General features: G+C 45.0%; 1 protein-coding gene across 3 annotated transcripts in view; it reads left to right on the top strand.

The window, feature by feature from the left end:
* The window catches only part of capn15 (calpain 15), a 128,522-nt gene that overhangs the window by 98,697 nt on the left and 13,113 nt on the right, over positions 1–16,712 (top strand). For all 3 annotated transcript variants that reach the window (XM_062964706.1, XM_062964707.1, XM_003229091.4), the window contains 6 exons: positions 2,069–3,560; positions 5,255–5,463; positions 9,535–9,718; positions 11,483–11,706; positions 14,100–14,225; positions 15,999–16,151. In XM_062964706.1, coding sequence (XP_062820776.1) covers positions 2,069–3,560; positions 5,255–5,463; positions 9,535–9,718; positions 11,483–11,706; positions 14,100–14,225; positions 15,999–16,151 — 2,388 coding nt within the window. The remainder of the gene's footprint in view (positions 1–2,068; positions 3,561–5,254; positions 5,464–9,534; positions 9,719–11,482; positions 11,707–14,099; positions 14,226–15,998; positions 16,152–16,712) is intronic.

Raw genomic sequence — 16,712 nt, 5'->3', positions numbered from 1 at the left:
GTGTGGATGTTTCTGCTTCATGCCTAGAGAAGATTTCTGTTCCTGGATCTTGGAAACCTGGTGCCTTTGTTCTTTGGGATCTGTCGTTTACTGTTTTGGCTAATGGACTTGTGGATTACTATGGCTTACGAACTATTGACTTTTTAACTGCCTGCTTTGATTTGTATCTGCTTTTGCTCAATAAAACAACAAAAGACAATCTCCCGCGTGTGATTGGTGTCTATAGCAAGGTGAACTATTCTGAGGTGCGGCACTCCAATTGTTATGTGTCGCTGCTACCGGATTGTTGTGGGTGAACATTGGGAGGAACTGCTGCCCCGCCAAGGCTGTCTTTCTGTGGCTTCACTGGTCAATTGGACCTGCTGGCCACATGTTGGGAAGACCCAGGCAAAGGGGAAGAAATCAACGGCCTGAGCATGTGTCCTTCTACAGGCAAAGCACTGGGGCAGAATGCGCACTGCTGCGGCTGCCGGGAGCCCCTAGCTCCCATTCCTTCCCCATGGATGGCCAGGCACCGGGCATGGTGCGCATGGCAGGCGGGCGGTGGTGTCCTTGTAACTAGGGCATCGGCATCCCAAGGCTGGGAAATAATTGGGCAGCTGGAGCTGGGAAGGGAGGGAGAGGAGTCCTTTTCTGCAGAGCGAGGAAAAGATAGCAAGGCCGTGGTCAGTGCCAAAGAAGATGCAGGGGAAATGCTTTCCCACCTTGACTTATTTTTTTCTCTCTTGATCCAAGTGGCAGATGGAGATTGTGTGGGTTGTGGACCCTGGTCCTTCCGTAAGAGACTGTATGTTTTCTAATGGTTAGCGTTAAATAGGAACAGTTGCTGTTGTTGTTTTAAGTTGCCGAGCGTGTCACAATATTTAACATCAACTGTCTCTGGCTCGGGAAATGTGCCTTGCGAGAAGGGACATCACAATCTGGTTCTCAGGCAAACCAGATTACAGGAACAACTGGGGCACCCTGGGTTTCTGCAGTCTTGTTGTCACTATCAAAGGTTATCACAACGAAGAATTGCAAGGCGCAATAAGAATTGAAATTTGCAATAGGAATTGCAAGGTGCAAAAAGAATTGCAAGGTGCAATAAGAATTGCAAGATGAAATAAGAATTGCAAGGTGCAGTAAGAATTGCAAGGTGAAATAAGAATTGCAAGGCGCAATGCAAGGTGCAGTAAGAATTGCAAGGTGCAATAAGAATTGCAAGGTGAAATGAGAATTGCAAGGTGCAATAAGGCATTTCTGTGTGTCTGTGCTGTCAATCTCCTGTTATCCAATGGTTAGTCAATGCACAGAGGTTAGTCTATTAAGAATGTTGCTGGCACTTCCTCTGAACAAATCTTTCTGCCAGCAGTTAACCATTGAGATGATGATGATGATGATGATGATGATGATGATGATGATGATACTTTATTTATATCCCGCCACCATCTCCCAGAGGGACTCGGGGCGGCTCACAAAACTCTCAAGTTGTTTTGAGATTTGCTAGAGGATCCAGAGAGTCCTGGAGTGGTGTTCTCTCAGCTAAAAAAGTAGTTTTTTTTTTAATTTGTGGGTTTTGCATTTTTGTGTAAGTCCTGCTCACCTAACCTGGGAAACGTGGAGGGCTGGTTGTACTTATTGTCTCTTGTAACAACCTGGGTATCTGCTGACTGTGAAAACATGGGTTGGGTGATGCTGGGCAAAGAAAGATGACAGGTTGATGTCTTGCAGCCATCCATTGAATTGATGATTAGTTTAGTTAACAAATAATGCACAGTAAGGCCAGTAAGGAAGGAGCTGATTGTACTGCATTAGGGAAGGAGTTACAGAGCCACGGGGCCACCACCGAAAAGGCCCCCTCTCTCATTCCCACCAAACGAGCCTGCAATAGAGTCTGGACAAATCTGTCTGGATAAGAACTTCCCTGACTAATGGCTTTCCTGGCTGTTGCTGACGGAAGTTGGGAGTCCAGTCGATCTTTGGGGGGACCTGGCTAAGCCAGGCTCATTGTGTCCCTTCCGCTCTACCCATTCCTTTCCTTGTTCCCCTTGAGTGCCCGCTCACAGTCTTCTCCTCTTGTCTCTTGCAGCCACACTCATTCTGGTTCTATGGCCGCTGTGCGGGAATGGTCCTGTACCCGCTGCACGTTCCTGAACCCCGTGGGACAGCGCCAGTGCTCCATCTGCGAGGCCCCTCGCCAGAAGCCCGACCTCAACCACATCCTGCGCCTCAGCGTGGAGGAACAGAAATGGGCCTGCGCCCGCTGCACTTTCCGGAACTTTTTGGGCAAAGAAGCCTGTGAGGTGTGTGGCTTCACCCCAGAGCCGGGCCCGGGAGGCTCCCCGCTGCCGATCATCAACGGAGTTCTGCCCAAGCCGGCCGCTTTGGTCGAGCCCAAGGGGACCGGCAAGGAGGAGGCGGCCAAGGCTGAGAGTTCCGGGGAGGAGTCGGGCGGGAAGAGCCCCGAGGAGGCCACGATGGAGGAGGAGGAGGAGGAGGAGGAGGAGGAGGGCTGGGCCTGCCAGCGCTGCACCCTCCACAACACCCCCGTGGCCCACTCCTGCTCTGCATGTGGGGGGCCCCGGAAGCTCTCGCTGCCCAAGATCCCGCCAGAGGCGCTGGTCGTCCCTGAAGTCATTGCGCCCGCTGGATTCCACGTTGCTCCCACCGCCCCGCAACCTGGTGCCGTTATTACGGAGACCCCCGAGAGCCACCCGGTTGCCAACCAGGGCACGGTCAGCATGGAGCAAGAGAGCCAGAAGATGCCAAGCTTTAGCCTTTTCTCCCCGGGCCTCCAAAACAACCCGGTTCCTCGCAGCCGCCGAGAGGTGCCCCCCCAGCTGCAGCCGCTGGTGCCTGACGCCTCCCAGCCAGCCTCCCCGCCCGCCCCGGTGCAGAAGGCCGTCCGCTTCCAGGAGCTAATGGCCACCAAGCGGTTGAGTGCGCTGGAGGAGGAGATGGAGGTGAGCCCACCGCCCTGGAAGTGCAGCGCCTGCTCCCTGCTCAACGCCTCGGGTGCCGGGCTGTGCGAGGCCTGCAGCACCCAGAAGGGCAGCGACACCATCGACCTGACGGGCGACTCGGTGCGCTTCACCCCCTGCGGCCCCTCCAGCCCCGACTTCACCACCTGGTCCTGTTCCAAGTGCACGCTGAAGAACCCCACCGCCTCCCAGAAGTGCAAGGCCTGCGGCTCCTCCAAGTTGCACGGCTTCCAGGAACATGGTGCCGTCCCGGGCGAGCTGGCTGCGAAGTGCCCCGAGTGCGGCTCGGACAAGGGCCCGTCCTGCGTGGCCTGCGCCTCCAAAGCCCCCTCGGTGCGCAAAGTGGCCCGCCTCTTCCCCCTGCAGCCTCCGGCCACTCCGGAACGGCCGGCCCAGTGGCCCTGCCCGGCCTGCACCCTGCTCAATGAGCTCAAGGCCAAGCACTGCGTGGCCTGCCACACCCCGCAGGGATACTTGGCGCAGCGCAAGGGTGCCAAGCCGCTCCGGCGGCGCGAGAGCATGCATGCAGAGAAGCGGCGGCAGACGGACGAAGGGGAGGCCAAAGCCCTCTGGGAAAACATTGTCTCTTTCTGTCAAGAGGTGAGTCCTGTCCTCTTTCCGACGGGAACAATATTCTCTGTTAGAGAATTCTTTTTTTATTTTAAAATACAACTTTTGCAACCTCATTGATGCCTAGGTCAGCCTGTTCAAAGATACAGTTTTCCCTTTTTTTTAAAATATATTTTTACTAGCTGTGCCCGGCCACGCGTTGCTGTGGCAAAGTGGTGGTGGTATTGGTTAAAAATTGTTGTGGAATTTTTATTTGATGTTATTTGTACTTTTAATTAATTTTATTGTAACTTATCTTTTTTATGTATTATATTTTATTATTTTTTTGTATTATTTTTAGCTATTTTGTTATTATAGTATTTTATTGTATTAATTTTTAGTGTTTTTAATTATTTTAGTGTCTTTTATTATTTTTTATTGTATTATTTGAATTTATTTTATTTTTTATTCTTTTATTAACACTGGGCTGAGTGGGTTGCTAGGAGACCAAGTGGGCGGAGCTTAGCCTTCTAACTGGCAGCAATTGGATAAAAACAATTATTCCTTTCCCTCTAATTAGGACTTTATTTTTCTTTTCTTTTTGTTGTCGGAACCTAGGGGCAAGGATGGTGGGTTGTGTTGCCAAATTTCTAGGTTCTGGGGCGTGTACTTTTGTTGTTTAGTGGGAGGAACGGACACCATTACTCCTTTATATATATAGATTGATATTATCTTATGTTTAATAATAATAATAATAATAATAATAATAAAAACTTTATTTATACCCCGCCACCATCTCCCCGTGGGGACTCAGGGCGGCTTACATGGGGCAGAGGCCCAAACGACATAGAACAAAACATAGGCAACATAATACAAATCACACTATAAAAAGATAAAACAGTAATACAATACATCAATTAAAATTAAAATACAGGATAAAAAATTGCATTTAAAACACATAAATGGTAAAATCGTAATAAAAACAATATTTCATGTTGTGAGTATATTGCACATTTAATACAAACATTCATACCTACACATCATTTATCTCTTATAACATTTCTCCATCCTCTTCCCTTCTATATTGTCTACTCACATATCTATCATCATTCTATTCATTCTTTTTTCCCTTCCTCCCACCCCTACCCCATACCACAATTCCATTAGAAATTTAACTCCAACCATGAGCACAACTTTTCCCATTTCTGTACAATAGTTACATTGGCTTCGCCTCTTTTTATCCAATCTGAGTACAGTAGAGTCTCACTTATCCAAGCCTCACTTATCCAAGCTTCTGGATTATCGAAGCCATTTTTGTAGTCAATGTTTTCAATATATCATGATATTTTGATGTTTAATAGGCTTTTCCTTAATATCCAACATATTTGCTTATCCAACATTCTACCGGCCCATTTATGTTGGATAAGTGAGACTCTACTGTAATTACTGTATTTACAAATTTTTATCCCTGATCATATTTGCTAATTGTGTATATATGGTATGTCTTTTATGGCTAAATTTGGTGTGATTTGGTACAGTAGTTTTGTTGTTTACTCCATGGGAAAAACACACATTACATAACTATAGTGAGCAATTACTGCCATAGTGGATAGGGTCTTTCTCTTTTCTCGAATGGGCATTTGAAGCCCTTCTTTAGCTTTGCAAAAGGCATCACCCAGGTGGAGCATTACACAGAACTGTTTTGGCCAGCACTCCTTAACTTGTCCAACCTTTTGTCCCTTCAGAACAAGGTTAACTTTGTGGACGACAGTTTCCCTCCCGGACCCAAGTCGGTGGGCTTCCCAGAGGGGGACAGCGTCCAGCAGCGAGTGAAGCAGTGGCTGCGGCCGCAAGAGATCAACTGCAGCATCTTCAAGGACCGTTCGGTCAAGTGGTCGGTGTTCCGGACCCCGAGGCCCTCAGACATCTTGCAGGGACTGCTGGGGAATTGCTGGTAAGAAGCTACGGAGTCCACACAATTGAGATGAGAGCAAATCTTCCTGAAGCCAGCTCTCCTTCCCAGGACATCAGTAAGATTTTTTTCCCAGAACAGTACTCACCCTAGCCAACATTTCACAGGCCCTACCCAGTCTTGGATCCTGGGCAGCTCGTTCTTTCAGCAGCTTTGTTTTCATCTGTAGCAGAACACCTCCAGCATTCTTACATAAGCTAAGCATCCTCAAACTATGGCCCTCCAGCTATTTGGCCCTCCAACTCTCAGAATTCCTGACCATTAAACAAGCTAGCAATTGAGGCTTCTGGGAGTTGGAGGCCCAAACAGATGGCAGACCACGGTTTGAGGATGCCTGATGTAAACTATGCACTTCTAGAGAGCCATATATCCCCACCCCAGTGCATGGCTTTGCTGGATATACTGTATTTCCAACAACAACAACAACGACGATGATGATGATGATGATGATGATGATGATGATGATGATGATGATGATGATGATGGAAGCTATGGACTTGTTAACATCAGAAGAGGAATTTTCCAGGGAGATTCATTGTCCCCTCTGCTTTTCATTATTGCCATGATCCCTCTGTCAACATTCTTACAAAAAACAAATCTCAGCTATCAAATATCTAAGAAATCTCACAAAATTTCACATCTGATGTACATGGATGACCTGAAGCTATATGGGAAAACGGAAACTGAAATCCAGTCTCTGACCAACACTGTCCGAATTTTTAGCACTGATATCAGCATGGAGTTTGGTTTGGACAAATGTTCGACAGTGGCATTGAAGAAGGGAAAAATCATTGAAAGTGAGGGCATAAATATGCCCAATGGCCAAACAATAAAGTGTCACCAGCCAGAGGCCTATAAATATCTGGGCATGTTACAGCTGAACAACATCAAGCATGAACATGTGAAGACTGTGGTCAGTAAAGAATACACACAAAGGGTCAGAAAAATTCTCAAAAGCAAGCTCAATGGAGGCAACACCATCAAGGCCATAAACACCTGGGCCATACCTGTCATAAGATATACTGCTGGCATCATAAACTGGACACAGGTGGAACTGGACAATTTGGACAGAAAAACAAGAAAACTCATGACCATTCATCATTCACTGCACTCGCAGTGATGTTGACCGGCAATATCTGCCAAGAAGATCAGGAGGCAGAGGACTCTTACAAGTCAAACAAGCAGTCAAAGAAGAAGAACATGCCCTGGCAGAAGATGTAAAGCAAAGGGAAGAACCTGCTTTGATTGAGGTCAAAAATCAGAAACTCCTCAAAGCACAGCAGACAAAAAACCAGTACAAGAAAGCCGCACTACAAACTAGAGCTGACAGCTGGCACAACAAAACACTGCATGGAAAATTCCTTGACAAAATTGAAGGAAAAGCTGATAAGGAGAAGACCTGGCTCTGGCTCACGAATGGGACCCTGAAGAAGGAGACAGAAGGCCTGATCCTTGCAGCCCAGGAGCAAGACATCAGGACAAAGGCAAACAAGGCCAAGATCGAAAAATCAGCTCATGACCCAAAATGCAGACTGTGCAAGGAAGCTGACGAAACCATGGATCCTATCCTCAGCTGCTGTAAGAATATTGCACAGACAGACTACAAACAGAGGCACAACTATGGCCCAAATGATTCATTGGAACTTATGCCTCAAGTACCACCTCCCAGCAGCAAAGAACTGGTGGGATCACAGACCTGCAAAAAGTATTGGAAAATGAGCACGCAAAGATACTGTGGGACTTCCGAATCCAGACTGACAAAGTTCTGGAACACAACACACCAGAAAAGGTTTGGATCATTGATGTTGCCATCCTAGTTGACAGTCGCATTGACGAAAAACAACAGGCAAAACTCAGCTGCTACAGGACCTCAAGACTGAACTTCAAAGACTCTGGCAGAAACTCACAGCGACCCGGTGATTCGGGTCATGAAACCTTTTGACAACACAAATGCTTTATTTTTGGTTTCTGGGTTTTGACAAGTGAGGTGCGCATGAGATTTGATGGTGCGTGAGACTGGAATAAATAGGGATATTTTTCCAAGGCTTCACAATTCTTTTGCCTCCTTGGACCATTCCTTTCCGCTGACTTGTAGGGACCGGCTGCCCTCTTGTGGTATTGGTTGATAGAACATTTGTGTCCTTTTCTCAGCCAAGCATAAAAAAGTGATGTTCTCACATTCCCTTATCATCCCAGAAGGGAAATACATGCGGAGCCCAAGATGAATGAAACGCAATACTCTCAAATAAAAGAACAATTCTGGAAGGATAAGGTTGAAGGATTCAACGAGAGAGAAAACTTCTGGGACAATCTAATACAAAATGATAAAAAAGAGATAACCAAGATCTATAAAAGCCTGCTAGAGTGGTCCACTGAGACAGAAATGGTCAAACACTGTGAAATAAAACGGGCAAGAAATATTAGATCCATTTCGCAGAATGGGAGATGATTTGGAATAAAAAATTAAAATACACATATGCTTCAGATCTTCAGGAAAATTGGTTTAAGATGTTTCACCATTGGCATATTACACCAAAAAAAATTAGGAATAATTTATAAAAACACTCAAAACAAATGCTGGAAATGTAAGAAACATGAAGGGACTTATTATCACACCTGGTGGCCCTGCCCAGAAGCAACAAAATATTGGAAGAAAATACATGAGGAAACACAAAAAATGCTGGAAAAAAATTCCCAGTGAAGTCAGAATTTTAAAGTTAAAGGTTTCCCCCTGACATTAAGTCTAGTCGTGTCCGACTCTGGGGGTTGGTGCTCATCTCCATTCCTAAGCTGAAGAGCCAGTAGTCAAGAACTGGTGGGATCACAAACCTACAATAATAGTGGAAAATGAACCTGCAAAAATACTGTGTGACTTTTGAATCCAGACTGGCAAAGCTTTGGAATACAACACACTAGACCTCAAGGTTGTGGAAAAGAATAAGGTTCAGATTATTGATGTCGCCATATCAGGTGACAGTCGGATTGATGAAAAACAACCGGAAAAACTCAGCCGTTATCAGGACCTCAAAATCGAATGGCAAAGGCTCTGGCATAGACCAGTTCAGGGGATCCCGGTGCTGAGGGGCACAGTGGGTGCTGTTCCAAAAGATCTCAGCCGGCATTTGGAAACAATAAACATTGACAAAATTACAATCTGTCAATTGCAAAAGGCTACCTTACTGGGATCTACGTGCGTCATTCAAAAATACATCACACAGTCCTAAACGCTTGGAAAGTGCTGGACTTGTGATTTTGTGTTAATGTGGGATTTGTGTATTGATAGTGTTTAAATGCAATTTGTGCCATGCTTGTATTGCAACTCATTGCATCATCCAGATTGTACCATAAGAGTTAATTGCCAAGAAGCTATTATGACCTAGGGAGTATCCAAACACAAGTGTTTGTGCAAAACGATTCCATCAGTTCAGTTCAGTTGAGTTCTGTCTGCCTAGAGTTCGGGTCAAGTTCTGTTGGAGAACAGAGCAGTCCTGTGTTTGTCTGTCGTCTGCAAGTCTGTTTGTGTTGATTATTGCTGCATACAGTAAAACTTTGTAAATAGTTTTACCAACGTCTCTGAGAGTGTCTCTTGGTTCTGCGTTCCACTGCTTCCATCCAACCACTGCTGCGCTGCAAATACTCTGACATTTTGTGATATGAAATCTAGCATATATATTTCATTTGCTGTGTCATATTGTGTTTTGTGTCAGTAAAATAATAATAGTCTGACTTGGATGGTGAGCTCAGTGTGAATAGCATGCCCGAGTACAGTAGAATAGAATAGTTCTATTTATCATTGTGCTGTTGCAAAATGAAATGAAATGCTTTCTCCAGCACATATCACAAAACGATATGCCCATCCCTCCACACTCCCACCAGCACCGTATAGCCACAAATGCCACATCGGTTCGAAACCATGGAGTTCAATATAGCCACAGCTCTAGGATAAAAGCTATCCTTCAGTCTTTCTGTCCTTGCCTTTGTCACCCAGTACTGTCTGCCAGATAGCAATAATTTTTAAAAAATGGTTTTCATACGCCGTCTCCCTTTTTGCAGGTTCCTGAGCGCTCTGGCTGTGCTGGCGGAGCGGCCAGAATTGGTGGAGCGGGTCATGATCACGCGGACGATTTGCCCTGAGGGGGCTTACCAGGTGCGGCTTTGCAAGGATGGCACCTGGACCACTGTGTTGGTGGACGACATGCTGCCCTGCGATGAGTTTGGCTACCTCCTCTTCTCTCAGGTTGGTGCCGGGGTGGGATTTGGCCACTGCCAGCACATTATGTCCGAGGAAAGACGGAGTATGTCAGGGCGGGTGAGGTTAAAACAAATACAATCGCCAGCTTGGAGTAAAAGAGATTGAGAGATGCTCTTCTCTGCTGGAAGGACCTTCCACAATTGCACAATTATACCGTATATACTCAAGTATAAGCTGACCCGAATATAAACAAGGCACCTAATTTTACCACAAAAAAACTGGGAAAACAGGACCTCAAGATTGAACTTCAAAGACTCTGGCAGAAACCAGTGCAGGTGGTCCCGGTGGTGATCGGCACATTGGGTGCCATGCCAAAAGATCTCAGCCGACATTTGGAAACAATAGACATTGACAAAATTACAATCTGCCAACTGCAAAAGGCCACCCTACTGGGATCTGCACGCATCATCCAAAAATACATCACACAGTCCTAAATGCTTGGGAAGTGTTCGACTTGTGATTTTGTGATACGAAATCCAGAATATCTATCTTGTTTGCTGTGTCATAATAAAATAATATTAATAATAAGAAGTTTATTTATATCCTGCCTCCATCTCCCCCGAAGGGGACTTGGGGCGGCTTACAGCAAAATCAGATACAAAACAATAACAAAATACGAAACATCAAAATACAGAACAAAAACCAGTAATAACACATACAAAATAACCGGAAAAAACAAAACAAAACAGAAACGTAATATTAAGACATTGAATTAAAACCAATGAGGTTGCAAAAGTGGATAAGCAAAGTGTATTATTATTATTTTATTATGTCACAGCAAACAAGATAGATAAGCTGGATTTCATATCACAGAATCACAAGTCGAACACTTCCCAAGTGTCTAGGACTGTGTGATGTATTATTATTATTATTATTATTATTATTATTATTATTTTATTATGACACAGCAAACAAGATAGATATGCTGGATTTCATATCACAAAATCACAAGTCGGACACTTCCCAAGTGTCTAGGACTGTGTGATGTATTTTCGGATGATGCGCGCAGATCCCAGCAGGGTGGCTTTTTGCAGTTGGCAGATTGTGATTATGTCAATGTCTATTGTTTCCAAATGCCAGCTGAGATCTTTTGGCACGGCACCCAGTGTGCCCATCACCACCGGGACCACCTGCACTGGTTTCTGCCAGAGTCTTTGAAGTTCAGGCTTGAGGTCCTGATAGCGGCTGAGTTTTTCCTGTTGTTTTTCGTCAATGCGACTGTCACCTGGGATGGCGACATCAATGATCCAAACCTTTTTCTTTTCCACAACTGTGATGTCTGGTGTGTTGTGTTCCAGAACTTTGTCAGCCTGGATTCGAAAGTCCCACAGTATCTTTGCATGCTTATTATTATTATTATTATTATTATTATTATTATTATTATTATTATTATTATTATTAGTAATCCCCACAATCCCTGGTCTTTAATCTGGAAGTAGGGGTGTGTGAAATGGCAAAACCCGGTTCTGTTTTCGTTTCGAATTTTGAGTCCCCCATCCCTCCTCTCCTGGTTCTGTTTTCAGGGAGATTCCTCCTGAAATGGAAACTGAACTCTGGATCCTGAATTACGAATCCAAACGTCCCCAACTTTCCCGGAAACAGAACGAAAATAGAATGGATTTCTGCCATTTTGCACAACTCTATTGGGACGTAACAGGGCTAGGGATATATAAGGGAGGCACTGCATTAGCACTATTAAAAAGACAGCCGAGATGATACATGGTGATGTCCTTTTGCCTTGTCTTGCAGGCTCAGAGGAAGCAGCTGTGGGTGGCCCTGATCGAGAAAGCCCTGGCCAAGCTCCACGGCTCGTACTTTGCCCTCCAAGCGGGGCGCGCCATCGAAGGCCTGGCCACGCTCACGGGCGCCCCGTGCGAGAGCCTGATGCTGCAGGTCAGCTCCACTAACCCTCGCGAGGAGCCTATTGACACTGACCTCATCTGGGCCAAAATGCTGAGTTCTAAGGAGGCTGGGTAAGAGGACCAGGCTGAGGGAGGAGGGCAAAGCCCATTGCGGCAAACCTAAGCGGGTTGGAGATCCCCTGTCGGCGGAGAGCCACGCAGAGGGCATGCCATTTGGCCAGCCACCCTTATGATTTGACTGCAGTTGGGATATATCTATATATATAAAAGAGTAATGGCATCAGGGCAGCGGACAAAACAACAAAACTACAGGCCCCCCAACCTCGAAATTTGACAACACAGCCCATCGTCCACGCCTCTAGGTTGATACAACAAAAAGAAAAGAAAAATAAAGTCCTAATTACAGGGAGAGGAATGATAGTTTTTATCCAATTGCTGCCAGTTTGAAGGCTAAGCTCCGCCCACTTGGTCTCCTAGCAACCTCCGCAGACCAGGGGACAGGCACAGTAAGGCCTCACTTAGGCCTCTTTCACAGATTATCAGATTTTAACTGGATTATATGGCAGTGTAGACTCAAGGCCCTTCCACTCAGCTATATAACCCATTTAGAATCTTATATTATCTGCTTTGAACTGGATTATCTTGACTCCACACTGCCATATAATCCACTTCAGTGTGCATACTAAACATAAAGACAACAGACATTCAATACCACCACTACCTCAACAATTTCTCACCAACACCACCAGACAACGCCACAGCAACGCGTGGCCGGGCACAGCTAGTATATATATATATATATATACACACACACACACACACGCACACACACACTTACTTATATTAGCCGTGCCCGGCCACGTGTTGCTGTGGCTTAGTCTGGTGGTGTGGAAAATAAAGTAATGAGAAGCAGCCAGGGTTGCCACTTTGATCTGCTCACCTGGAATACTCTAAAATTAATGCAGTTGCATGCCCCTTTGACTGCCATGGCTCAATGCTATGGAATCATGAGAGTTATAGCTTGGTGAGAGACCAGTACTAGAGAATAGTATTATTATTATTATTATTATTATTATTTCATTAATTAATTATACCCTGCCGGGCTGTGGCGCAGCTGACTAGTAACCAGTAGTAATCACTACTGAACGAGAGGTTATGAGTTCGAAGCCCGGGTCGGGTTAAGCCCCCGACCATTAAATAGCCTGGCTTGCTGTTTACCTAAGCAGTCCAAAAGACAGTTGCATCTGTCAAGTAGGAAATTTAGTTACACTTTATGCAGGAGGCTAATTTAACTAATTTACAGCACCATAATTTACAGCACGTGGAAAGGAATGAGGAAGTACAGTACTTGGTGTCACAAGTGGACGGTGAAGCAACAGCTCCCCCTGTGGCCGGAATCGAGCATACCCTCATGAAGCTGGAAATGTTAAATTGCCTCTGTGTGTGTCTATACTGTATGTTGTTTGTCTGATGGCATTGAATGTTTGCCATATATATGTTCACTAGCTGTGCCTGGCCAGGCGTTGCTGTGGCTAGGACTTAATTTTTCTTTTCTTTTTGTTGTATGAACGTAGAGGCGTGGATGAGAGGTTGTGCTGTCAATTTTCGAGGTTGTGGGGGGTTTAGTTTAGTTGTTTTGTCCAGTGCCGTGATCCCATTACCCTTTTATATATATAGATTGTAATCCACCCTGAGTCCCCTTCGGGGTGAGAAAGAAGGGTGGAATATAAATACTGCAAATAAATAAATAAATAAATCCCCCTGGGTAGGAAGCAGCCTGGCTTTGAAGCTGCAAGGCTGTTCAGTGCTATTCAAGCTGGCCAACAGAGGATATATATAGATATATATACATACACTTTATTTCCCAGAATCTGGCATTTGTGAAATTGTAGCGGGTTCTGATAATACTATGTAACACTATTTCTGTGGTGCAGCACATTTTGCTCTAGTTTTTCAATGAATCTCCCATCATCGAGTCTCAACCCATTCAACTTAGGTTGTGGCCACCACAAAAATGAAGTTTCCGAAGCAAAACAACTACCAGTATTTTCAAAATCAGGACCACTCCATTAAACAGGAAATAACACTTTCAAACCAGGAACAGATTTTTTTTTCAAATTGTGTTATATATTATAATTGTACTCCTGAAAAGTAGCATGCCTTTGACACAGGATGTGGCTTTGTAAATTGCTTTTCACTATGGGTGATGGCACAGATCTTGTGTATTTCTAATTCATTCTTATGTCACTGTGGCTGTTGTGGTTCTCGTTAAGAAGTTGCCAGCCTGTCGTCCATTTCTCCACGTTATGAAAATGATTAATAGTGCATTTTACTCCTAAGATAATCCCCCAATTGAATTGTTAAATGTCTATTAATTCAAAAGTGTGTTATTAAACGTCTTTCCCCATTTGATTCCTGATACCATGTATGACAGATCTTCATCTTTTGTCCACCTCCACCCCACCAATCCACCCCTTCCTTCTCATCCATCCTTCGCTCCTCAGTTTTCTAATGGGCGCATCATGCGGAGGAGGCAACATGAAGGTAGACGATGCTGCCTATGAAAGCATGGGCCTCCGACCAAGGCATGCATACTCCATATTGGATGTACGAGATGTGCAAGGGTGCAGGTAAGGACAACCAAGTCAAACACTGTGGTCCCTTTGTTAGTTTCATAAGCTATTTGCTTGCCTTAAATTGTCCTTTCATCCCTCAAGTACGAGAGTTGAATAAAAAGTAATGCCTCACCTTCGTAACTCCTTAACAGACGGCACTCCTGTTATGTTGTGTTGTTAAAGTGCCAAGTATGGAACCCTGCGCAGACGGGGAAGCCTTAGCATTGAACGGTTGTGTTGTTAAAGTGAGAAGTATGGAACCCTGCGCAGACGGAGAAGCCTTAGCATTGAACGGTTGTGTTGTTAAAGTGAGAAGTATGGAACCCTGCGCAGACGGGGAAGCCTTAGCATTGGACGGTTGTGTTGTTAAAGTGTGAAGTATGGAACCCTGCGCAGACGGGGAAGCCTTAGCATTGAACGGTTGTGTTGTTAAAGTGTGAAGTATGGAACCCTGCGCAGACGGGGAAGCCTTAGCATTGAACGGTTGTGTTGTTAAAGTGCCAAGTATGGAACCCTGTGCAGACGTCACTGAGTTTCACGAGCAAAAGGTTGACAGATTGATTCAGGACGATCGTTGTATCACTCAGAGAGAAATTTCAAGCAGAATTGGCATTTCACAAGAACGTGTGGGTCACATTATTGCTTTGCTTGGCTGTCGGAAGATCTGTGCACGATGGGTCCTGTGAGACGCTGGTTGCGGAAACAGAGTGTTGACTTCTTCCGTCACGGCTTCAGAAAACTTGTTTATCGTTGGCAGAAATGTATCCAATTTTCTGGTGATTATGTGGAAAAGTGAATAGTGGTACAGTAGAGTCTCAATTATCCAACGTTCTGGATTATCCAACACATTTTTGTAGTCAATGTTTTCACTACATCGTGATATTTTGATGCTAAATTCGTAAATACAGTAATTACTACATAGCATTACTGTGTATTGAACTTCTTTTTCTGTCAAATTTGTTGTATAACATGATGTTTGGGTGCTTAATTTGTAAAATCATAACCTAATTTGATTTTTAATAGGCTTTTCCTTAATCTCTCCTTATTATCCAACATAGTCGCTTATCCAACGTTCTGCCGGCCTGTTTATGTTGGATAAGTGAGACTCTACTGTAGCTAAAGAGCACATTCTAAGGATTGGGTTGTTGTATGTCTTTCGGGCTAGAATCCTAGAAATAATTCTAAGGATTATTTCTGCGTTTGATTTGTTAAAATATTCCCATCCAAACCCAAGTAACGAAGGCGAAGGCATTACTTTTTTACTGATTTACGGCTACAGCATGAGGATTTTGGAGGAATGGATTTTAATCATATGTTTTATATTTTTATATTGTTTTAATTGTTTTATTGGATTTTCATTGCTGTTTTAATTATGTGTAGGCATCGAATTGTTGCCAGTTTGGTACCCTGCGTCCCTTCGGGTGAGAAGGGCGGGATATAAATGTTGGAAATAAATAAATAAATACTTTCCATTCAACCCTCGTAAATAGCATAATGAGGTGCGATTCACAATGCTTTAGTCCATGTTTATGAGAGAGGATGTCGTATCCATTGGAACAAGGTTTATTTCAGAGCAAGCATGCATAATATTGCTCTGTTCATTTCCTTGTTGATCTGCTTCTGTTTGCTATGGATGAAATGACTCACTTTTGGCGACTGACGAGATGATTTTTTGACTCTCCCTTAGAAGTTCAGGGTCGGAAGCTTGAGCTGGTTTTGAGCCTCTGACTCACTCACTCTCTCACTCACTCGGGCCTGGCTTCCTTCTTCCCTCCTTGCTTTGCTTAGGCTGCTCCGGCTCCGTAACCCATGGGGCCGCTTCTCTTGGAACGGCAGCTGGTCCGACGAGTGGTCCCACTGGCCGACAGCCTTGCGCCACGAGCTGATGCCCCACGGGAGCAGCGAGGGGGTCTTTTGGATGGAGTACAGCGACTTTATCAGGTATTCCCATATATTCCATGGAGCCAGGGGAGCTCTTTCCCATGCTCCCAGTTGCGCTCACTCTGGGGTCTTCCATTTGAGTGCCTCAATTCACACTGGCGGAAAAAATGTCAAAATCAGTGCCAGGGGTCAGGGTGCGTGATGGGTGGGTTTCTTCTCATACACCAGGGGTCCCCAAACTTTTTAAATGGGGGGCCAGTTCACAATCCTTCGGACCGTTGGAGGGCCAGACTATAGTTGACCACCGAGCAATAAATAATAATAATCGCCATCCCAGGTGACAGTCGCATTGACGAAAAACAACAGGAAAAACTCAGCCCTATCAGGACCTCAAGATTGAACTTCAAAGACTCTGGCAGAAACCAGTGCAGGTGGTCCTGGTGGTGATGGGCACACTGGGTGCCGTGCCAAAAGATCTCAGCTGGCATTTGGAAACAATAGACATTGACATAATCACAATCTGCCAACTGCAAAAAGCCACCCGACTGGGATCTGCACACATCATCCAAAAATACATCACACAGTCCTAGACACTTGGGAAGTGTTCGACTTGTGATTTTG

The sequence above is a fragment of the Anolis carolinensis genome, unplaced genomic scaffold (genome assembly GCF_035594765.1).
Source record: "Anolis carolinensis isolate JA03-04 unplaced genomic scaffold, rAnoCar3.1.pri scaffold_13, whole genome shotgun sequence".
Classification (NCBI taxonomy): Eukaryota; Metazoa; Chordata; class Lepidosauria; order Squamata; family Dactyloidae; genus Anolis; species Anolis carolinensis.
This window is presented reverse-complemented; position numbering and strand designations above follow the sequence as displayed.